The sequence below is a fragment of the Jaculus jaculus genome, chromosome 1 (genome assembly GCF_020740685.1).
Source record: "Jaculus jaculus isolate mJacJac1 chromosome 1, mJacJac1.mat.Y.cur, whole genome shotgun sequence".
In the NCBI taxonomy this organism is placed as follows: domain Eukaryota; kingdom Metazoa; phylum Chordata; class Mammalia; order Rodentia; family Dipodidae; genus Jaculus; species Jaculus jaculus.
In genome coordinates this window covers 126,218,450-126,242,279 of record NC_059102.1, presented here as the reverse complement: position 1 = coordinate 126,242,279, position 23,830 = coordinate 126,218,450, and the positions used below count along the sequence as shown (strand labels likewise).

The following is a 23,830-nucleotide window of genomic DNA, read 5'->3' as shown; positions in this document are numbered from 1 at the left end:
AGACACCCCTGGGTGAAGCGGCTGTCACCATGTCTGACCAGGAGGCAAAACCTTCAACTGAGGACTTGGGTGATAAGAAGGAAGGAGAATACATTAAACTAAAAGTTATTGGACAGGATAGCAGTGAGATTCACTTCAAAGTGAAGATGACAACACATGTGAAGAAACTCAAAGAATCATATTGTCAAAGACAAGGCATTCCAATGAATTCACTCAGGTTTCTCTTTGAAGGTCAGAGAATTGCTGATAATCATACTCCAAAAGAACTGGGAATGGAGGAAGAAGATGTGATTGAAGTTTATCAGGAACAAACAGGGGGTCACTCAAGGGTTTAGTTATTTTTATTTTTTCTTTCCCCTCAATCCTTTTTTATTTTTAAAAACTAGTTCTTTTGTAATGTGGTGTTCAAAACAAGATTGAATGCTGGCACTCCACCTCTTTAGAACATACCGTAATTTGAATCCTAGTGTTTAATATTCATCACTGGTTGTTTTCATTGTGCTGATTTTTAGTGATCAGACCTCAGCGCCCTTCATGTTGCCTTCTCCTTGTTAAAACTTCATGTGTGCTCAGAGAGGCCACCTTTTTCAGGACTGCATTTTCAGGTTTGTGGTGATAAATAGATCGACCAATTTGAACATTCGTAATGACCTTCCAGTTGGCCCTGAAACTGTAGCATGAGATTGCTTCACTCCTGGACTATGATTTTCAGTGGGAGATGGAAGTTTTTCAGAGAACTGAACTGTGGGAAAACGACCTTTCCTCAACTTGAAGCTGCTTTTAAAATCTGAGGGTCTGGGCCAAAAGAAGAATATCAAGTTTGAAGTCAAGTGAAAGACACGATGAGGTCATGACTAACTCCAAAGATGGCTTTACTGAGAAAGAAAGCATTTTAACATGAAAGAGATCCTGTCAGAAGATCCAGAAAAGTTCTAATTTTCATTAGCAGTTAATAAAGTTATTCATGTCGAAGTGTATACAAGAACACTGTTCTTTTTGATTTTATTTGTACTTCTTGGCCTGGGATATTAGTTTTCAATGGACACTGTCTGTACCAGCTTCATGGAAATAAACAATATTTGTAAAAACCATAAAAAAAACTTTTAATGACAACTTCCATAATTATAGACAATAAACCATGATAATTCCCTCCCCCTGCTCTCTTTCCCCTTCTACATAATATATTTTGATCATAATCTTTTTGTCTTCTCTCATTCATCTCCTTTCTGATGAATACTCCTTCTTTCCAATCCTCCTCTTTTATTGCCATTTTTTTGCCTTCCTCCATCATCCATGACAACATGTTTGTGGGCTCAGTATTTAAGTCTTATGCAGGTAATGACAGCAACTGTGAGGTCATGAATGTCCCTGCCTTTTAAATTTTAACCAAAGCAACAGTTTCTATATTTTAGCCAAACTGCTGTTCCCTTAACAACTCTTTGTGCTCCCCTTTCCCAGTCACTTTTCATGTGTTCTATGGCCTCTGGTGCCTTTCCAGCCCCACTCATGCTTATTGTAATTTTTTAGGACTCCTTTCCTACTATGACTTCTTCCTGAAGTTCCTTCTTCTCATAATAAACTTTGTTCTCTCTCACTCAGTGCCCTCTTGAAATGTTCTAAACCTTCCTTGCCTTTGCAGACCCTTTTCATTGCTCAACCCGACCAAACACACAGGATGCACATTTGGTTCCACCCCAAGACCAGCTCTGAACTGTAAATAAGCCCTTGGCAAATATATACATTAGGGGATAGATCTTTGCCTTTCATCCCTGAATTAAGGTCTCTAGGGACTGTATCATGGTCTTGCCATAGGTAGCACAAAAATACATTTTGGGGGCTAGAGAGATGGCTTAGTGGTTAAGCACTTGCCTGTGAAGTCTAAGGACCTCAGTTTGAGGCTTGGTTCCCCAGGACCCACATTAGCCAGATACACAAGCGGGCACATGCTCCTGGAGTTCGTTTGCAGTGGCTGGAGGCCCTGGTGCGCCCATTCTCTCTCTCTCTCTGCCTCTTTCTCTCTGTCTTGTCACTCTCAAATAAATATAAATAAACAGAGAAACCCAGCTTTGTGTTTCTTTAAAAAAAAAAGTGCCAGAGAGAGCTGGGTATGGTGGCACATGCCTTTAATCCCAGCACAATGGAGGCAGAGGCAGGAGGATCACCATGAGTTTGAGGCCACCCTGAGACTACATAGTGAATTCCAGATTAGTCTGAATTAGAGTGAGACCCTACCTTGGAAAAAAAATACATTTTTGGCTGGCCATAGTGGCTGGTGCACACCTTTAATCCCAGCATTTGGGAAGCAGAGGGAGGAGTATCACTGTGAATTTGAGGCCAGCCTGGCACTACATAGTCAATTCTAGATCAGTCTACACTAGAGTGAGACCCTACCTTAAAAAAACAAAACCAGAAAGTGCATCCTAGACTTCTGGCCAAGATGGCGACTGCCTGACTGCACCACATATCCCTGGGAAAGAAAGACGTAGATCCTAAGGAGAGAGCCACCCCTGGCTGAAACTAAGAACAATTGGTGAAACAAGCAAGGGTGCTGTTTTCTTGGTGAACCGGGTACCAGTACAAGAGCGAAGGAGATCAACACAGAGAAAAATCAACTCCTACAAAATCAGATATCCAGAGACCCAGGGGCCCCCAACACCTCATTACTGAAGCAGACCAAAAATGAACCCAACATGGCTCAGGGAAATTTTGTGGAAGAGGGGTGGAAAGAATGTCAGAGCCACATGTTAGTTCATGATATGCAGAGACATTTATCCTACCCATAACTGTGGGCTAACTCCAGAATGCATGACCCATATACCTCAACAAGGAGGGGCCAGGGGGAAGGGGTAGGACATGGATGAGCCTAACAATGGTACCAAATTGACTGTATTCACCGAGTACAAAACTAATTAATAAAGAAAAAAAACCCAAAACCATATATATGTGGTGTTGTAAACATATAATGAAAAATTTCCCATGAAAATATAAGTTGTGTGTGTGCGTGTGTGTATATCTATGTGCTCACACATGCAAACACACAAACATACACTAGTATATTGGTTACATGTGTATTTGTGTCTGTGTAACTGTTAAAGGATAATTTCCAAAGGTAAAATCATGACTTACATAAATATAGAATAAATACTTAATAATTTACTAGCTCATTTAGTTAGTGAGAGAACCAATAAGATATAGCAGCTGTGTTGAAAGAGAAGCTAGAGTACCATACTGTCATAGTCAATAATTTCTAAAATAAGACACCAGGGCTGGAGAGATGGCTCGATGGGTAAGGTGCTTGCTTGCAAAGCCTAACAACCCGGGTTTGATTCCATAGTACCCAAGTAAAGCCAGATGCACAAAGTGGCACATGTGTTTGGATTTCGTTTACAGTGTCTGGAGGTCCTTGCATATCCATATTCTTATTCTCTCTCTCTCTGCTTGCAAAGATTTTTTAAAAAACTTAAAATGGCTCTTACACATACAACATGCTCCCTCCAGACACAGAATGGCCTGGATATCCATGGCCTCACAGTGCCTCATACTACCTGCATAAGCATCATAAGAGGAGGAAACGATCAAGACATCAAAAGTAAAAAAGAGACTGATTGAGATGGGGAAGGGGTATGATGGAGAGTGGAGTTTCAAAGGGATAAGTGGGGGGTGGGAGGGAGAGTATCAGTATCACCATGGGGTATTTTTTATAATCATGGAAGTTGTTAATAAAAAATTTAAAAAAATTAAAATGGATGCCAAATTAGTCAGTATTCCCAATGGGATCATCAGCAGTATCCATGAGACAACATTTTTCATGTATACAGGACTTACTTGCATGACTATATTTTCTACAAGTTAATTTCTACCTGTATAGGGTTTTAAATAACCTTAGGCAAAAACTACTAAATTTTGAAATCATAATTTTTCTTTATGTTACATGCAATAGCTCCATTGCATCTGATATTTTACACTGGAGATATGGCTTGGTGGCTTTTTCATTTTTCAGAATCTGATATTAGATATATAAAGAATTAAAAACTACCTTTTTAAAAAATGCCCCAGTTTTATTCCTTGCCGACTCAGTATTGAGCTCCTGAGTCCACTGGCCCATAGATTGTTGACAGCATTAAAAATTCTTTCCATACCAATGGTAGACACTGGAATTGAAACAGAATTCTGAGCCAGTTTTAATATATTCAGAGCAACAGGCTCTTTGTTGAAAAATATTTCCACCTATCAGGAAATGTTATTTTCTCAAGGCAAAGATACTAATGTCCTTACAAGTGAATTTGGAGAGCCTTTTGTTTTTGTCACTATAGAGACAACTTCCAGAACCATTACCAGAAAGTAGAAGCGTTCATTAATAGTCAAATGACAAGTGCCATATACAAGGTACTCAGAATATGGTAAGAAAAATTATAAATTTGTCTGTATCTTCAGGTATTTCACTAAGATCTGTGTTCTTCTTGGCTTTTACCCTGATATTTCTGAATCTTGTTTATCCATTGGGATGGATACATGGCATTCTGAAAATACTTTTAAATCAACATATAGGGACTTCATTTTTACCTTTTAATTTTAGCTCACTTTATATATGTGGTACTGATTCTTTTCTCAATCCTAATGTTGTATATTTTTGCTTCCTGCCCTTTTCATATAAGTTTTACCTGTTTTATTGATAGTTTATGAAATAAATTATTGGTTTTAGTCACCATTGCCATATATTTGATGGTTAGTTTTGTTTTGTTTTTTAACATACCAAGTTCTAAATTTATCTATTGATTTATTTCTCCCACTCTCCTCATTTCCTGGCCTCTTGAGTTGATTGTGTAGTTCCTTTACATCAGTTCTTTCTTATTTAGTTACAAATGATTTTAAACCAATGAATTTTTCTTTTATTGTAGCTTTAGCTGTATCATAGTTTAGCTTATAGTGTCCTCATGTTTGCAGCTTATCTGTAGTCACGGCTTTTATGATCTCTTTTGCCTAAGAATTTTTGGAATATTCAGAAATGTCTAAGGAATTGCATTTCTTTTTTATTATGTTTATTATTATTATTAATATGTTTCGTATGGGTACATCATGTGTTGGTACCTTCTTTTCCCTCATCCCTGCCCCCATTCCATTGGGCACGCTCCTCAGTGGGGTTACAGGTATTCCCTATGGGGTTGTAGTTTATGCATTGTGGGGGCAGTAGTCAGTTATTGGGGGGGGGGGTGGAGGGAATGCCTCTGGGCCTGATGTCTCAACCTTTGGCTCTTACAATCTTTCTGCCCACTCTTCTGCAAAATTCTCTGAGCCATGGTGAGTGAGTTTTAAGTCTATTTCAGTGATGAGCTCTTAGGAGCTTCTGCATCTCTACTTTGGTAGGTGTTGTGTATCCTCAGGGTCTGTCTTCTACACCCTGATGCTGATTATCAGGAACAGCATGGAAGCAGCACTCTTTTCATCTCCCTATTCCTCTATGGATTCAGCTGTGGCTTGGCTGAAGTGCCATGGGTAGTTTATCTCCTCCAGTCTCACTACTGTCTGAAAAAGAAGAATAGATTCTCCAATGGAGAATGAATTCAACATAGCTTAAATGGGATAAGCATTATTAATTTAGGGAGAATTTGATATATGTAACCCCTCTTTTAGTCAAAGACTAGTGAGAGCTTGATACTGGAAAACTTAATCTTTGTCTCCATAGGATTCTGATCTGGTTCCCAATTCCAGATATGGGTTCCTTTACACTGAGCAGCTCTCTTAGCTAATTAGAAAGCTATTGGTTACTCACTGAGGCAGTATGTACTATTGCGCTGGCATTAATATTGTGTCAGGGTGTTTGTTTCTGAGTAGCTTAAACCTCTGGTTGCTCAGACCCTTGTTGGCCATTTTCCCCCATTAGCTTATGTAGTGGTTTCCAGCACTAGACAGGCTAACTGTCTGGGGACTGGCTTTCTTCTGAATTCCAGCCAGGTCTGTCTGTGCTCTGTGTCAGCAGCATAGGAAGTCTTCAGCAATGGGGTCTTAGCTTTTGCCTCAGGCAGGAAATCAAGTGCTTTGATAAAAAGCCATCTTGATTTGGGGACCTTGTAGATATCTTCAATCAACAGCTAAATGTGGGTAGCAGCCAATCTTTGGGAGTTACAGGTCAGAGACAGAGAGAGAAAATATTTCTTTTAAGCTTAGGTTTCAACCCACCCTCATCATAGCCCTACTTTTCAGATGCTCTCCCCTTACTCTTTTTGAGGGTTATATCTTTTAGGCTATTTCCAAGGATAAAGGTTTCTATGGTATCAGCTCATTTTGGATTTAATTTTGTGTTTGTTTTCCTGCCTTCTCCTCCTCTCCCTTTCCCCCAAAACCTTTCCATTCCTATTGTCAGGACCTTCAGTTGCCTATCAGGTATGACAGCAACTCAAACAAGTCCAGGTTAGGAACTGCAGATAGGTGACACCATGCAGTGTTTGTCTTTCTGTGATTGTGTGAGTTTGCTGAGTATGATCTATTCCAAGTCTGTCCATTTTTCTATAAATTTCATTGTATAATTTTTTCTTAGTGCTGCGTAGAATTACATTGTGTACATGTACCACAACTTCATTATCCATTCATCCATTGATGGGCATCTTGATTGATTCCAATTCTTAGCTATAATGAATTGAGCAGCTATAAATATGTTAGCCCAGAAAATTACATAATCACTCAACCAATGGGATCTCATGAAGCTAAAAATGTTTTGCACAGACAAACACCACAAGCAGAGCCAATAGATTACCCACCGAATGGGAGAAAATCTTTGCCAGCTATACCACTGACAGAAGCCTAATATCTAGAATCCACTAAGAACTAAAAAAAAAAAAAAAAAAAAAAATTCAAACAACCCACTCCAAAAGTAGAGCAGATAACTGAATAGGGAGTTCTCAGAGAAAGAATTATAAATGGTTAACACACACTTAAGAAAATGTTAAACATCCCTAACCATTAGGAATTTGATTTCTGTGTCATCACTGTTATTTTACATTACTCTCTTGTGTGACATATTTCAGCAGTGTTTCTTCTGTGTTGGAGATAGGATAACAAGGGCCACCAACATTGTCCCTCTTCCTCGCAGGACTCATTTGTCAAGTGGGACACAAATTGCCCTCATGGTGAATTAAAATAGTAATAATGTTGTGGAAGAAGGTTTCAGTGTGTGCCATGACTTCTGAGCCTTAGTACTGGGAAAGTTGCCTGTCACAGCTTTTTTGTATTCTCACCCCCTTACCTCTTTTCCCAAGCACAAGTAGTTTGCTGTCTGTTTGATTCTGGGTAAGCAAGTAACTTTTTTTTTTTTGTATGTAGTTCTGATGATTTCTTCTTGAAGCTTACCATAAACTGTGAAATCTGAAGGACCTTAAATTCAAATGAAGTTGCAGTTTGTGATTCTACTTACAATAAAAATTTAAGGGGCTAGAGAGATGGCTTAGCAGTTAACCACTCACCTGTGAAGCCTAAGGACCCTGGTTCGAGGCTCGATTCCCCAGGACCCACATTAGCCAGATGTACAAGGTGGTGCACGTGTCTGGAGTTTATTAGCAGTGGCTGGAGGCCCTGGCGCACCCATTCTCTCTCTCTCTATCTGCCTCTTTCTCTCTGTCACTCTCAAATAAATAAATAAATTACACACACACACACACACACACACACATTAGTATTAAAAATCACTTAGTACTAAAAGGCTTAGTGAAACTCCCTACACTCCCTGTGTTCTCCATACCTGATTGCCTCCCTGGAGGTCACCCTTCAGGTGTCTAGCAATGTCTTATGGGATATGGGGTTTTCTATTTCACTGTTCCTTAGACTTACTGCTCATTGTGCATCCCAGAATTCCCTTTACCACTCTTGGATTGGACCCATTGTCTTTTGTATCTCTTATCTTCCTTTATCTGGTTTTTCTCCTTCATTTGGCTAGAGAATGTGTCATGGGAAAACGAACTTTGCATTTCATCATCTTAGGGCAACCTGTGAATTATTCTTGAGAAATTTGATGCAGTTTTGAATCTCCTTTGTAAACCCAGAATGGAGCAAATGAGTGTGCTACCTATTCAGGTACTTGACAGATTGAGAGGTAGGTTCAGCATGGCAGGGGTGATTGCCAGTGACATAGCTATGACCAAAGAGCCAGTGGTGTGGGCAGTGGGAGTCAGTGTGAGTGAGGACAACATCAGGGTGTATGTGACTGATGTGATTCCGGGTGAGCATAAGATGAATATAGAATATTCCAAAGAAGTCAGTGGAGTTCTCATTGCTTTAGTTATTTTTTAAGGATGACTTTCTGAATAAGGGTGGAGAGGGGCACACTTAACTTCACAGTGATTCACACAGGTATGTGGTTCTACTCTGAGTATGTATTGTTCATTTGGAAAATTTCTTATCCTGAGTGTTTACTCCAAATGCCACCTCTCTATAGCTCCTGATGATCTCTCTGACAGTTCACTTACTGTTCATTCGAGTCCTAGATTTCTATTTATTCACTTGCCATATTGCTATCAAATGTCTTGCTTCTCTGTTGAGTCACGTTTTCCAAGACTATTTGGACAAGTTATCAAATGCTAGTGATTATGAACCTAAAACAGAGACTGGCTTGGCTCTTGTTTGTGTCTGGGCTTTGTAAAAATCAGATGAATTACATGCACTAATACTTTACTGTCAGTGGAAGTTGGGATTCTTTTCCTGCGCATTTGTTACTATGATAAATAATTTTCAAGTTAAGCCAGTTTGAGCACTTCTGAGCATCTGTGTAGCATCCTCACCCCGATCTCTCCAGAATTTCTCAGTGGGAAGAGAAAGGCTTGCTTCTCATTCTCCAGCTTCTTCAGCTTAGTTCTCTGCCTCCCACCTGAAATCCACAGGCTGCCATTGCCCATTTGCAGTGAGCCCTCTCATGGCTGCCGAGACTGAGGATGGAGGAGTTAGGCAGAGCCTGACCAATTAGGTTGGTGGTTTGAAGCACCAGACACGCACGAATATGGGATTTGCAGCCCAGGGGCCCAAGAGCTACATTGCCTTCCCTGGTGCTGACAGTCATTGCTCCACTTCTGTGTGCTGTACAAGGGGCTGTTAGACATTGCTCTACTTCAGTCTGATGGATAGGGCAGGTCTGTTGGTCCAGATCCTTGTACAGACAATTAGGAGTTTCAAGACCAAGTTTGGCAGAGGATGCTATAGGCATCATGTCCACTCCTGAGTTTAGCCATGGACCTTTTTTTTTTTTTCCCGAGATAGGGTTTCACTCTAACTCAGGCTAACCTGGAATTCACTATGTTCTCTCAGGGTGGTCTTGAACTCATGGCGATCCTCCTACCTCTGCATCCTGAATGCTGGGATTAAAGGCATGCGCCACCATGCCCAGCCAAGCCATGGACCTTTAATTCCAGAGACACTGGGCCCTGGCAGCCAGACTTGGGGGAGCTCCCAGCCTTAGCCACATGCTGTGCCAAAACCACCTCTACCTGGTGGCCCTCCCTCAGCCCCTCTTTTCAAGCCTGGCCTCTAAACCTAGACTCAGTTCCTCAAGCCATTGTGTTTGAGGAGGCTTCTTGCCATTCCTGGTACTAGATGTAGAGCTGGTCATGAAGAACAGCTCTAACCTACATCTTTACCATCCAGTCTTGAACACTGGTTTGAAGTGTCTGCTGCTTCTTTCTCAGGAGATGCGGGATGAATACTGAGCTGCCTTTCTCCCAGGTTCACACACTCAAGACTTGCTTCTCTATCTCTGGCTCTGGGTACTTGCTTACCCTGGGTTGTTTAACTAGGTCACTAAGTTAATGACTGCTTATGAAAAGGAAGGTTGTCTTTTTTAAGTGAAACATCATGTCCACGGAAAAGTGGCTCAGGTAGATAGTGGAGACCCTGGAGGATATCACGTGGGTTGCAATTCTGTCTTGGCTGTGTCTACATGAGTTGTGTGAAAGTTCCTGGGTGGGACCTTTCAGCATTGAGGGGTTGAGTAGAAGGCAAGGCTGAGGACTCAAGAAAGACCTGCTAGAAGTATGAATATGCTGACCAAGAACAGTTTGCTTTCCTTGAGCCCTGTACTGCTGCAGACCACAGAGATTAGTACTATGGGGCAGTGGACTAGGGAGCTTCAGGGGCTGAAAACAGTAAGACTGCAGCCATGACACTTCCCATTTCTGTGTAAAACAGCCCTTTAAGATCTCTGTTTGTACCCAGGATTTAACATGCCACAGATACACACATCTAAGATCTTCCTTTTGTTTTCTGTTCACAGCTCTCCTATCCTTTTAGCTTTTCTGGCTTATATCTTTTCCCTCTCAGACACTATAATTTCTTCTCATTGTAGCTTTTGAATCGCAAAGACAAGACCACCTTTGAGAAATTGGACTACCTGATGTCCAAAGAAGATAATTATAAGCGGACTCGGGAGTACATCCGGAGCCTGAAGATGGCGCCCAGCATCCCCTATCTAGGTAGGAGGCTGAATTGGCTTATTCTTATTATTTTTTCCTGAAATGTGCTCAGTGCCAAATAAGATGTTTTTACAGTTTCTAGTTGAGAAATTTCCAGGAAGCAGCAGGGATCAGGGATAAAGAGATGGTTGGTTGGTTCTGTGTGTTGGAACAGGCTGTTGATACTTCCCAGGGACAGGAACACTGGTGAGGCTGAAATGGGGGATGTGCTTACTCTTACACACTGGGTCTGGGAACCCAAGTGTCCCAGGCTGCAGCTCAGATGAGTCATCCTGTGATGGTTGCAACTCTTCTTGTTTTTTTCATATTTTCATTTATTTAAGTATGTGTGTATAAGAGAGAGAAAGAGAGAGAGAAAATGAGAATGAATGAATGAATGAATGAATATGGATGCACCAGGGCCTCTTTTCACTGCAAATGAACTCTAGATGCATATGCACCACCCCATGTGTCTAGCTTTATGTGAATGCTGGAGAATTGAGCCTGGGTTGGTCAGTTTTGCAAGCAAGTGCAAGTGATAGCAACTCTTACTGGTTCATCTACATTCTCCCAAACAAAGGGATTGAGGCACAAAAACCTCAGTTCTAGTTTTCTGTGTATTATTAGTATATTTCATAAGAATTGTACAAATAAAATTCTATTAACAATTATTATTTTCTTTGGTTAAAAATATTGTGTATTCATTATAAGAAATTAGGAAGGGAAATGTTCACATTATGTTACCATACTTAAATATTTTGCTCCATATCTTATTCATTTTGGCCTATGTAAAAATATGTGTGTACTCTGTTTTCAATGCCTGGTGTTACTATATGCATTTATACACATGGCTTAGTCCCTTCAGATGGATTGGCCAAATTCACTTCTACTCTCTGATATTGACCATTCAAGTTGTTTCTACATTCTTGCAGTGAATATTCTTACTACAAAAAAATTGACATGTGGTTATGTTGATTACTTTGTAATAAATTCCTAGAAGTGTGGATATTGGGTCAAATTTATATACAGTGCTCAATTTTTTTTAATTAAAAAAATTTTGAGGGGCTGGAAGATGGTCCAGCTGTTAAGGTGCTTGCCTGCAAAGCCTAATGACCTGAGTTTGATTTCCCAGTACCCATGTAAAGTTTGATGCACAGAGTAGTGCATGCATCTGGAGTTCATTCACAGTGGTTCGATGCCCTGGCATGCCAGTTTTTTCTCTCTCCTATCTCTCTCTCTGCTTGCAAATAAATAAACAAATAAAAATATTTTAAAAATATTAGACAGGGTCTTACTACATAGTCCAGGCTGGACTCAAACTTGTGATTCTTCTGCCTCAGCTTCCCAAATGTTGGGATTATAGGCACATACCACCAACTTCAGGTCAAATATGTGCCTTTTAATGTTTATTTTAAAAAAGCTGTTCAGGGGCTGGAGAGATGGCTTAGCAACTATGTTGCTAAAGACCCAGATTTAATTCCCCAGGACCCTTGTAAGCCAGACACACAAGGGGCCACATGCATCTGGAGTTTGCAGTGGCTAGAGTCCCTGGTGTGCCCATTCTCTTATCTTTCTCTCCCAAATAAATAAATAAAAATAAAATGCTATCCAGAAAGGTTGTGCCAATTTGCATGTCTGTTAGAAGGTATTTTTTCCTTTCTTTCATATGTACAAATATTGTGCATTTTCTTGTGCTTTTAATTTTTTTCTTTATTTTTTTCATCTTTGCCAATTTGATATATGAAAATGCTGCTTGTAGTTTGGACTTCAGTGTTATGCTAATTTTAGTGAAAAATAATTTTATATGTTTTTGATTTACAACACTTTTTTTCAAGGTCGGGTCTTACTCTAGCCCAGGCTGACCTGGAATTTACCATGTAGTCTCAGGGTGGCCTTGAACTCATGGCCTTGAACTCATGAAAAGAAGGTTCCTGTTTTTTTTTAAATCTATATTGTTTTTGTTATTGTTGCTTTTTTTTAATTTTTAAATTTTTATTAACATTTTCCATGATTATAAAAAAAATCCCATGGTAATTCCCTCCCTCCCCACCCCCACACTTTCCCCTTTGAAATTCCATTCTCCATCATATTACCTCCTCATTACAATCATTGTACTTACATATATACAATATCAACCTATTAAGTACCCTCCTCCCTTCCTTTCTCTTCCCTTTATGTCAAGGTTCCTGTTTTTAAACTTATTTTTATTTTTATTTATTTATGAGAGAGAGAAAATGAGTACACCAGGGCCTCCAGCCACTGCAAACTAACTCTAGATACATGTGCCACCATGTGTATCCGGCTTTATGTGGGTACTGGGGAATTGAACCTGAGTCCTTAGGCTTCATAGGCAAGTGCCTTAACCGTTAAGCCATCTCTTCACTCCCACCCTTTTCTAAAAAAATATTTTTTATTATTTTTATTTATTTGTTTTACAGAGAAAGAGGGAGGGAGGGAGAGAGAATGGGCGTGCCAAGGCCTCCAGCCAATACCAACAAACTCCAAACACGTGTGCCCCCTTGTGCTAATGTGGATCCTGGAGAATCGAACCTGGGTCCTTTGGCCTTCCAGGCAAACACCTTAACCGTTAAGCCATCCGTCCAGCCTGTCCCACCCCTTTTCTTGAAATGACTCCTGATGCTTGTAGAGATTTAGTATATTTTTTAAATTTACATATTTATCAACTTTTGTGATTTCTTCATGAGCATTATTTATTTGGATTTCCTACATCTTTGAAAGCCAACTTGGAAATTTTGGGTTTTAGTAGAAAATTGTCCATTTAATCCAAACTTTTAAGCTTATTAAAGTTTTTACATATTTTAAATTTTTCAAAATTATTTATTTGCATGCACATATGTGTATGGGCATACCAGGGTCACTTGCTGCTGCAAATGAATGCAATATGCTTGTACCACTTTTTTTTTTCTCTGTGTGGGCACTGGGGAATTGAACCCAGGCCAGCAGGCTTTGCAAACAAGCACCTTTAACCACTGGGCCATCCCCTCGATCCTCTTATTTAATTTTGACCATATTTATTATAAATTTTCTCTTATAAATCTGAGCCTTTCTCTATAATATATAGCTATATTTGCTTTCATAATTCTAACAGTTTCTTTTTTTCTTTTTTCTTCTCTTTATTTCCCTCCCTTCCTTTTTCCTTTTTTCCTTCCTCTTTTTTTCCCCTTCTCTCTTTTTAGAGTTTGCTTTGCTGAAGTTTTATCTGTTGGTCTTTCCAAAAAATTAGATTTTTTAAAAAATCAGTCATACTGTCTTCCTGCTTTCTAATTTATATTATATATTATAAGTTCATTTTATATTAGGTCAATCTAAGATGTGTTTTGTCTTTCTGATTTATTTATTTATTTTATATGTGTTACATTTTCATTATCCTTTCATCTGTTTTGGTGCATCTTGGTTGATTCCAATTCTTAGCTATTATAAACAGAGCCACAGTAAACATGGATATGCAGATATCTCTGTAGTAGAGAGTATGGAGTACAGTGGTTATGCCTGGAAGTAGTATAGCTGAGTCAGATGAGTCTGTTTCTAACATTAAAAAATGTTTCATTATTTATTTATTTGGGGGGGCAGGGCCTTCAGCCACTGCAAATGAATTCCAGACGCATACACTACCTTGTGCATCTGGCTTATGTGGGTCCTAGGGAATTGAACCTGGATCCTTTGGCTTTGCAGGTAAGTGCCTTAACTGCTAAGCCTTCTCTCTAGTCTTGTTTCTAACTTAAAAAATATATATATATTTATTTGAGAGAAAGAGGGAAGGAGGAAGAGAGGGAGAAAGAATGAGAATGGGCTTACCAAGGCCTCTTGCCACTGCAAATGAACCCCAGACACATGTGCCACCTTGTGCATCTGGCTTTATATGGATACTGGGGAGTCAAACCTGGGTCACTGGCCTTGGCAGGCAAGTGCCTTAACTGCTGAGCCATCTCTCCAGCCCGTTTCTAACTTTTTGTTTTTTTCGAGGTAGGGTTTCACTTTAGTTCAGGCTGACCTGGAATTCACTGTGTAGTCTAAGGGTGCCCTCGAACTTGTGGTGATCCTCCTACGTCTGCCTCCCAAGTGCTGAGATTAAAGGTGTGTGCCACCACGCCTGGCTTTTGTTTCTGACTTTTGAGATATTTCCATACTGATTTCCATAATGGCTATACTAGTTTGCACTCCCACCAACAGTGGCTGAAAGTTACTAGTTTGCACTCCCACCAACAGTGGCTGAAAGTTCCCATTTTCCTGCATCTTTTTTTTTTTTTTAATTTTTATTTATTTATTTGAGAGCAACAGACACAGAGAGAAAGACAGATAGAGGGAGAGAGAGAGAATGGGCGCGCCAGGGCTTCCAGCCTCTGCAAATGAACTCCAGACGCGTGCGCCCCCTTGTGCATCTGGCTAACGTGGGACCTGGGGAACCGAGCCTCGAACCGGGGTCCTTAGGCTTCACAGGCAAGCGCTTAACCGCTAAGCCATCTCTCCAGCCCATTTTCCTGCATCTTGACCTGCATTTGTTGTTTGGTTTTCTTGATGATAGCCATTCTGACTTGGGGGGAGATAGAATTTCAAAGTTATTTTGATTTTCATTTCCCTTATGGCTATGGATGGTGAACATTTTTCAAAGTGCTTAACTGATCACTTGTGATTTTTTTTTTTCTTTTGTGAACTTTCTATTCATTTCATTAGCCCATTTTGTGACTGGCACATTTACTTTTTGTGTTTAATTTTTGTAGTTTGGTTTAAACTGATTATTAACCCCCTATCTGAAGTATAGATGACAAAGATTTTCTCCCATTCTATGGGTTGGTTGGTTGTTTTGTTGTTTCTTTTGCTATGCAAAACTTTTTTTAAACAAGTATTTTCTATGCAAGCAGAGACGGACAGAGAGAATGTGTGTGACAGGGCTTCTAGCCACCACTGCAAATGAACTCTAGTTGCATGACAACTTTTTACATCTGGCTTTATGTTAATATTGGGGAATCAAACCTGGATCATTAGGCTTTGCAGGCAAGCTCCTTAACTGCTGAGCCATCTCTTTTAACTCTGCAAAAAATTTTTTTAATATATTTATTTATTTAGAGTGAAACAGAAAGTGTGACTATGGGTGCATAAGGGCCTCCTTCCACTGCAGATGAAGTCTAGATGCATGCAGCACTTTGTATATCTAGCTTATGTGGGTACTGAGGAATTGAACATGGGTCATCAAGCTTTGTAAGCAAGTGCTTATAAGTGCTGAGCCTTCTCTCCAGCTCCTGCAAAACTCTTTAATTTCATGTAGCGTCATTTGTTGATTCTTGGGGCTAACTTGTGTGCTACTTGAGTCCTGGTCAGAAAGTTCTGGACTATCCCTATATCCTGAAGAATGTTCCCTATTTTATTTCCTCTAGTACTTTCTGTTTTTCAGGTTTTATTTTGAAGTCTTTGATCTACTTTACATTGATATTTATACAGGAGAAGAAATAAGGATCTAACTTATTCTCGTGTAAGTGGATATATAATTTTGCCAGCACCATTTGTTGAATACGCTGTCTTTTTTTCCCTTGAATATTTTGGGTTCGTAGGTCAAATGTTAGGTGGCCAAAGCAATGTGGATTTATTTCTGGGTCCTTTATCCTGCTCCATTGGTGTGTATTCCAGGACCATGCTGTCTTGAACTACATGTAGGTCTGTGTGTGGTGGCTGCCAAACCCTTTTCTCAGGTCCAGAGAGGGAGAACGTGCTGATGTACACAGTGCCCAAGGCTCTTCCTGCTTATCCCAAGACTGTTAACTGAGGACAAGAGCGAGGGGGATCCCAGTACTGTTCTCTGGTTACGGTTGCAGAGATGCTCCAATACGGTCAAAGGTCTTGTTCTTTTCTCCCTCCCCTTTAAGACATTATGGCCTTAAACTCTCAGTGTAGCTAAGAATGTCCTGACTCCTGATCTTGTCTCCAAGAACCTCTTCTCTCTAATAGGAACAGTCCTTTGAGCTGCCAAGCCATCTGCCCTCTGTTTAGTACTTTGCTAAGCATTTGGCTGCACTTTTCTCACCTTGTGCTCACAATAGCTGAGGCACTGGAGGTTGCCTTGGGTCACATAAATGGAAAGTGGCAAAACCAGATCTGGACCCAGATGGTCTGGCCTTTGGACACCTTGCCACTCAGCATGTCTGGACAAATGCAATTCTTTTTGCACTAGATCCCCTCCTTTCAGCTATCTCTTCCTGGCATGAGCTTTGGGCTCCTGGAGTCCTCTACTCCCCTGCACCGCTTCATGCTCTGGCTGTGAGTGATCCCTGTAAGTGGCCATGCTCCTGGACCTTCAGCCTTGTAGTGGCTCCCTTCCCCGCTGACACCTGTTGCACTGCATTTCTCATCAAGCAGCAGAACAACCATGGTATGTAAGAGTCAGAGAGAAGGAGCAGAGACATTTGGACTGGCTGCTTCCTGTGCTCACGATTGTGTGAGGGTTGACCATGGGGACTTCATTGTTGCATAAGAAAGCAGCAAGGAAGCTCTTTTGAGGCTCAGTGAGGTCATCTGTCCTAAAGAAGCTGGGGCTTCGTCTGCTGTCTGACTGCCATGGACAGACATTGCCCAAGCCCTGCTCTTGGTTTGAACATTGGATTCCTCTTGAAAACCCAACCTGTCTGGTATAGATTTGTTTATCTAAAGGAGAGCCATTACATAATTCCTGGAAAGTACAATACAGGAAAAAAAAAAAATGTCTAAGCCATTTGTTTTTTACCCCTGGCAAAGTCTTCATTGTAGGTCCTTCTCCCAGGGTAGAAGGACATTCCTCTCCAGGAGGATGAATGCTAGATCTCTCCCTGCCTTTAAAAAGTTTATTTTATTTTTATTTTGAGGGGGGAAATGAATATTTGTGCACCAGGGCCTGCTGCAAACAAACTCCAGATGCATGTACTACTACCTTGTGCATCTCTCTTACTTGGGTCCTGGGGAATCAAACCTGGGTCCTTTGGCTTTGCAGGCAAACACCATAACCACAAGAACAGCCCTGTCCTTGTCAAGGTTCCTTACTGACACCCTGCTCTTCCTCAGTAGCTATTTGCCTGTAATGGCAAATATGGGCTTTCTTTATGTAAGGATTCTCTTAATCCTCAATAGATGATTCTGCACTGACCTGGTTTTTGAGACACTATACGTGTATCTAGTCCTTGTGAAGAGGCCTTCACTGGTCATTGCCTTGCCGTTGTTCGTAGCCTGGCTGTGGGCGTGCATCTGTGCTCCCTCACTCTGAATTTCACAGCCAGCTGGATGCATTTTGGTATCCAGAGTTCCTTATGAAACATGATTTAAAAAACACTGAGGGAAACACATTACATTTTTAAAAAAGACTTTCTTTAAATTAATTTCTTCCAAATTACTTCAAAGTGTGTGAAAGTAGGCCAACTATTTGCACCTGAATTTGTATGCTACCAACTCCCCTAAACATGCTGATTGAAATGATAAAAGCAGGCAAAGAGCTTTGAGGAATGGCTTTACCACTTACTTCTAAATAGCTGTGTTGATCGAGGGGGTATTTGGTTTTCCTTCCAGGAAATAACTAAATAAAATTAGGAATGTGATGGATTTTAAATGCTTTAAAGCTGATCTAAAAGTACCATAGCAGTGTGGAAAATTGTGATCTCTCAAGGAACAAAACATTAGCTAGGTGTCCTGACAGCTCTGAATAGTAGGAAAACATTTAGACATTCTTGGTAAACTTTACCAGACCTTGACTATGTGAAGGAAATTTCTAGAACCTGAGCTATTCCTTCAAATAAGCAAGCTTTCCAAATTTTAAGCAAGTCTTATTATAAAATGCAAGTTCTAAAGCTTAAAGGCTAGTTGTTTGTAAGTATAAACCAAAGCAAGGCAAACTGTCAGGTACTTACTTCAAAGACTTTAAAAGTAGTGTTCCTTGGTCAAAAAGAAGTGTATGCTTTTATGCTTAGAGTCCCCAACAAGTCAGGGTGAGTGAGAGGTTCCTGCTGTAAGCCCAGAGGGACTCTAGGTCTTACTTCAAAGCTGTGTTCTTACTGTCACACTGAGCCCTCATTGGGTGCTTGCATGGCCAGTCACACCATTGCCACCCTGAGCACTGGCCAGAAACAAGGAATGAGAAGTGAGCTGAGCATTATAAAGGGAAAGGCAAAGTGGAAACTAGAAGAGCACTCTACCAAGTCTGGCTTATCAGGAGGGGTTTCTAGAGGGAAGTGGAGCCCTAAAATATGAGCAGTCTGGGTGCACAGGTGGGGAGGTGAGAGTCCCTGACAAAGATGACAGCTTGTGCAAGATCCCTGAAGTGGGGCAAACACATTTATTAGTTAGAAAAACTGGCTGGAGAGTAGAGAATGAGGGTAAGGGTGTCATGAAAAGCAGCTGGGGTGGAAGGGAGGTACCAGAGCACTAAGGGGCTGGTTCTTAGGAGTGGGAGGCTCAGGTTATGACCCAGTGGGCCAAGCTTACCAGGGAGCCCTGGAGGGGTTTTAAGCCAGGGTACACCTGGGTTTGCATGTCACATACATTCTTTTGGCTAAGGCATAGTGAGTGGCTTCCAGGAGGTCTCGCTGTTAGGGAATCATGGATAAGTCTGTGATAAATCACTGTAGTTTGCAAACAGCTCATTCGAGAGCACATCTTTAGAAAGACTTAAGACTTAAGTTGTAAGTACAGTTTGTATACCTGATGGAGACATGTGGCCCATCCCTGTGCTTGGGATTAGAGGGCCCATGTGTGCATTGGAGCTGTGGGGCCCTTTAAAGCACATGTGAGAGAGCATGCACAGGAGTGGGGAGCAGATGATGCCAGCAGAGCTTCTGTTCCCCTAAATGCCCCTTCTTGGGGCTCTCCACTCCTAGGTCAAATCCAACAATGATAAGAAGGGTTAGGGCTGGAGAGATGGTTTAGCGGTTAAGCGCTTGCCTGTGAAGGCTAAGGACTGCGGTTCGAGGCTCGGTTCCCCAGGTCCCACGTTAGCCAGATGCACAGGGGGCGCATGCATCTGGAGTTCGTTTGCAGAGGCTGGAAGCCCTGGCACGCCCATTCTCTCTCTCTCCCTCTATCTGTCTTTCTCTCTGTGTCTGTCGCTCTCAAATAAATAAATAAATAAATAAATAATAAAAAAAAAGAAGGGTTAGCAATGGTGTTATTAGGCTAACCCCAAGTTATCCAGTATTTAGGGTACTTCTTTCTTTTAATGTCCAACAGAAAAAGTTCCATTCCACATACAGGAAACCCAGCCTCTTTCAGTTTTCCACCCTGTACGTTTCCAAGGATTCCCCAGGAATTTGTTCTATGGATCCTAATAATATAAATAAATAAATAAATAAATAATAAATAAATAAATAAATAAATAAATAATAAAAAAAAAGAAGGGTTAGCAATGGTGTTATTAGGCTAACCCCAAGTTATCCAGTATTTAGGGTACTTCTTTCTTTTAATGTCCAACAGAAAAAGTTCCATTCCACATACAGGAAACCCAGCCTCTTTCAGTTTTCCACCCTGTACGTTTCCAAGGATTCCCCAGGAATTTGTTCTATGGATCCTTCCTGATCATTCTGCTGCCTGTGCTGAACACTTGACCCCACATCTGTGATCCCTGCTCTTCGTTGGTCTCCTCCTGCCTTTCCAGCCAGGCTCTCCAGCTGGCCCCATGTGGAGTCAAGCTGCTGCTTGATCATATGGGGAAGCAAGGCTTAGGGATGGGTAGGGGATATCAGCAGCACAAAGTAGCCTAAGCCCGGTCTGACTATGCCTGGAGCCATGGGCCCTCTCACTCTCTTCTGTGCTCCCATGGCCATAGTGTGTCAGGGACTGAGCTGTTGGCCTTCCTCCCCAGCCTGGGAGACCCTTTGATCATGTTTCCCCTTTCCTAAATTGAGGAGTTCCAGCCTTTCTGGGATCCAACAAGCAGGAAAAAGCTTCCCTGTGACCCCACACTGAGACATGCTTCTCAGTCAGCAGAATGATCTCAGACACTCTCCCACCTGAAACACTGGAAACCGTTTCCATGCTTTTGTGGTTAGCTGCATATTATTCAAAATCTGCTCCTTTTAGAAAGTAAAGAATTACCTTTTCTTGTGCAATCTCAGGATTTATTGCCTTAAAGATTACGTTTCTCTGGGACTTAATAATTTATCTCAACTTTTATAAAAAGCCAAGTCAGTATTATTAAAAACTCCTATTATGTGAATGAAAAAAATCCACAATTTAACCTGTGACATCCAACATCATAGGCCAGGTGGATACTGAGTTTAACTCAAGGTTTCATGCTCATGGCTGGGGTTCTCCCAGTCTTAGGAGCCTTACTAGCATCCTCAGTTTAGTGCCTCTGTCTCCATGGAGATAAATAGTGGCAGGAAAACATGGAGGTGAGGGAAGGAGCCTAGAGGGCAGGTTGTAATTTTGCAGGCCTTCTGCACTGCCCAGGATGAAAACCTCCTGCTTTTGTCCATTCTGGGCCATGAAGAGGACCTGCCATCAGCTTTTCTCTAGGCCAGGTTTTGTTTGACCCACAAGGGGAGGCCTTGCCATTGTGCACAAGAGAGTGGTCTTGTAGCAGGAAGCTGTGTTCTCACTGGTATGCCTGTTTCCCTGACTTCCTTTAGTCTTTGGATCGCTAACTAGAAACTAACATTAATAATGGTTTCATGATTCATGTTGATTCTTTTACCATGTGTCAAGCACTTTATGGAGATTATTTCATTTAGTTACACCAACACTCCTTCCAGTAAAGGTAGCACTATTTTTATCTTATTTTACAGCTGCAAAGTATAAATAAGGTGTATAATGAAAGTAACTCATTGTGGAGATTAGATTATAGACTGTTCTATGTTAAGTACTTACTTTTTCTTGTGCTCTGGGGTCACTTATCCCAGGGTACTCCAGCTGGCATGTGCTTGGCAGTCCTACAGAGAGACCCTTGTGGCCAAGGGTCAAGGCCTGTCAACAGCCGTGGAGGAAGTGTGGAAGCAGATTCTGCCCACAAGTTGAGCCATCACATAAGACCAGGGCCCTAGCCAACAACTAGACTGATGTTCATGTCATACCTTGAAGCAGAGAACCCTCTACTGCAGACATGCCCCCATTCCCAGTCCACAGAAACCACCAGTTGATAAAGGCTTGTCAGGCTTTGTTGTCTGTGATGCAGAAATGGGTAGGAGAGGGTAACTGTCCACTCCTCACACTGGCTGTACTTGTCTCCTAGTTTGCACTGGGAAAAGCAGCAGCTGTCATAGCCCACACACAGGTGACTGTGGGGCTCACAGGAAAAGGTGAGACCCTCCTTAAAGCTCTTGAAGTTAGGAGGTGGTTGCCACTTTGGAAGGTGATGAGTTCTTACAGACCTGAAAGGAAGAAAGGTGGCTGCCAACCATTGGTTAGGGCCTGAAAGGTCACCTTGTGATAGAGTGCACACTGGGCTTTGCACTGCATTGTGTGCAGGCTGCTTGGGGAGATGAAAGTCTCCACTCCATGTGGCTTCTCAGAAAGGTTATGCCCAAGAATGGCATATCCATTCTTTTAAAACTACAGAAGTGGCCTGGAGAGATGGCTTAGCAGTTGTTTGCTTGAGAAGCCAAAGGACCCAGGTTCAATTCCCCAGGACCCATGTAAGCCTTATGCACAATGCGACACATATGTCTGGAGTTCATTTGCAGTGGCTGGAGGCCCTGGTGTGCCTATTCTCTCTGTCTGTGTGTCTCTCTTTTTTTTCTCTCTCTCCTTGCAAATAAATTTTTTGGGGAAAAAACTACAGAAGTATGTTGCTTGTTGTAAAGAACATTCTCGCTAAAAAGAATTCTATAAAGTCAGGTGTGAAAATCTCATGCTTCCTCTGCTCCTTCCCTGAGGCACCACTACTAGAAGCAGGGATGTGTGCCCGTCCACACACTCAATATCTTACATCCTGCTCAGTGACAGCAAATGTAGAGCCGGCCCATTCTTCCTGGTGGCTCTGTGGCTCCCTTAGGTGTGAGATGATCTGTCTGTGCAGCTGTGTAGTGGCTTCTGTTTCCCTGATTATGAGTAACACAGAGGAGACATCCAGCTACTTGTGTCTCTCCTTACCTGTGAGAGGGTCCTGAAACATGGGGGATCCTCTAGGGAACTTGGACTTCATGGATGGTGGGACTGCTCTCCAAGAAGCCTGCTATTGCCTTCTGCCCATGGCACAGGCACCCACTGCCTTCTTTCTTTCTCTTCCCATCTAGATATTGGCTGCCATCTTTTATTTATGCTGAAATGATAGGCCAGAGATGGCAATTTGTTATTATATACTTCACTTCTCCTCAGGTCCTCCAGCCCTAGGTTAGGTGTAGTCAGGTCTTCAGACCTCCCACTCAACTGACCAGCCACTGTCTTCCCCTGTTTCTGCCTCCTGGATATCTTTTTCAGTCCTCCCTGTGTCCCCAGCCTAACCCAGCATTGTACTGATCCATGAAGAAAGGCTTCCCAGCATTGGGTTCCATTGGAAAGGAGGATAGCCTCAATCCATGCCCAGTACACTTGCCTGGGGGCTGCTCAGTAGTCCATGCTTTGATGGAATGAGGGTGTAGGCCCATGTCATACATGGCTTAAGCATAGAATTCTAACTGCAGTCCCTTTACATGAGACACCCTCCCAGCTCTGTGTAGGCTCAGGGCAGCTGTGAACAAGGTCCTGTCTTGAGATGTCCTTCAGCTTCAGGACACTCTGCAACAGAGCACTCCTCAGCCAGCCCACAGAACCAGATTCATCAAGACCATCAACAACCTCAGCCAGCTGGCCCATGGATATGGGACAATTAAATGGCTGCCCACCAGGAAAGGGTCCCATGTGGAAATACTTGAGAGGCTACACACATGGTAGGGATAGCCTGTGTCTGGGCTCCCCATATGTGGGGCTGAGCTGGCCCAGAACACCCCAGCTTGGGAGGATAGAAACTTAAATGTGTCTGCACTAAGGCATGTGTCTACAAGAGGTAGAACAGTAGGAGAGGACTGGTTCTGACTTGATTCTGGCATCAGAGACAGGCTATGGTTAGCAGGGTTCATGTTTGGGGGCTTGGGCATGGGGGCAGTTGGTGAACTTCCACAGGCAAGACCCAGATACGAGATTATGGAGGCCAGGGTTTGGTCCAGGAAGAAATGGCACATGAGATGCTAGCCAGACCATCCAAAAGGCAACATGCTGAGTGCCAAAGGGCAGGGCTGCCAAGTGTGTAGGACAGATGCCACTCTTCCCTGCAGAAGGAAGAGAAAGGCTGAGCCTCCTGGCTTTTACCCTGGTAGAAGATTAGAAGGCCTAAGAGGCTGTGACACCTTCTCTATCACTGCTCATTACTCTTTGTCCAGTTTGCTAAGGTAAACTGGGAAGACATCTATGGACTGGTGTCTGGAATCCATGGCTGTTCATGCTCTCAGATGCATTACTGA

At 41.9% G+C, this 23,830-nt stretch overlaps 2 protein-coding genes across 10 annotated transcripts in view; both read left to right on the top strand.

Moving 5' to 3' along the window:
• Ralgps1 (Ral GEF with PH domain and SH3 binding motif 1) overlaps positions 1 to 23,830 on the top strand; it is a 325,831-nt gene that overhangs the window by 169,854 nt on the left and 132,147 nt on the right. For all 9 annotated transcript variants that reach the window (XM_045148099.1, XM_045148120.1, XM_045148126.1 and 6 more), the window contains one exon: positions 10,322 to 10,448. In XM_045148099.1, the coding sequence (XP_045004034.1) occupies positions 10,322 to 10,448 (127 nt within the window). The remainder of the gene's footprint in view (positions 1 to 10,321; positions 10,449 to 23,830) is intronic.
• On the top strand, positions 23 to 448 carry LOC123460190 (small ubiquitin-related modifier 1-like). Its single transcript, XM_045148150.1, has one exon. The coding sequence runs from the start codon at positions 30 to 32 to the stop codon at positions 333 to 335; it is 306 nt and encodes a 101-aa protein (XP_045004085.1). The 5' UTR covers positions 23 to 29; the 3' UTR covers positions 336 to 448.

What these genes read in the sequence shown, in the direction of transcription:
- LOC123460190 (XM_045148150.1), top strand. Translation starts at nt 30, where the DNA reads ATGTCTGACCAGGAGGCAAAACCTTCAACTGAGGACTTGGGTGATAAG.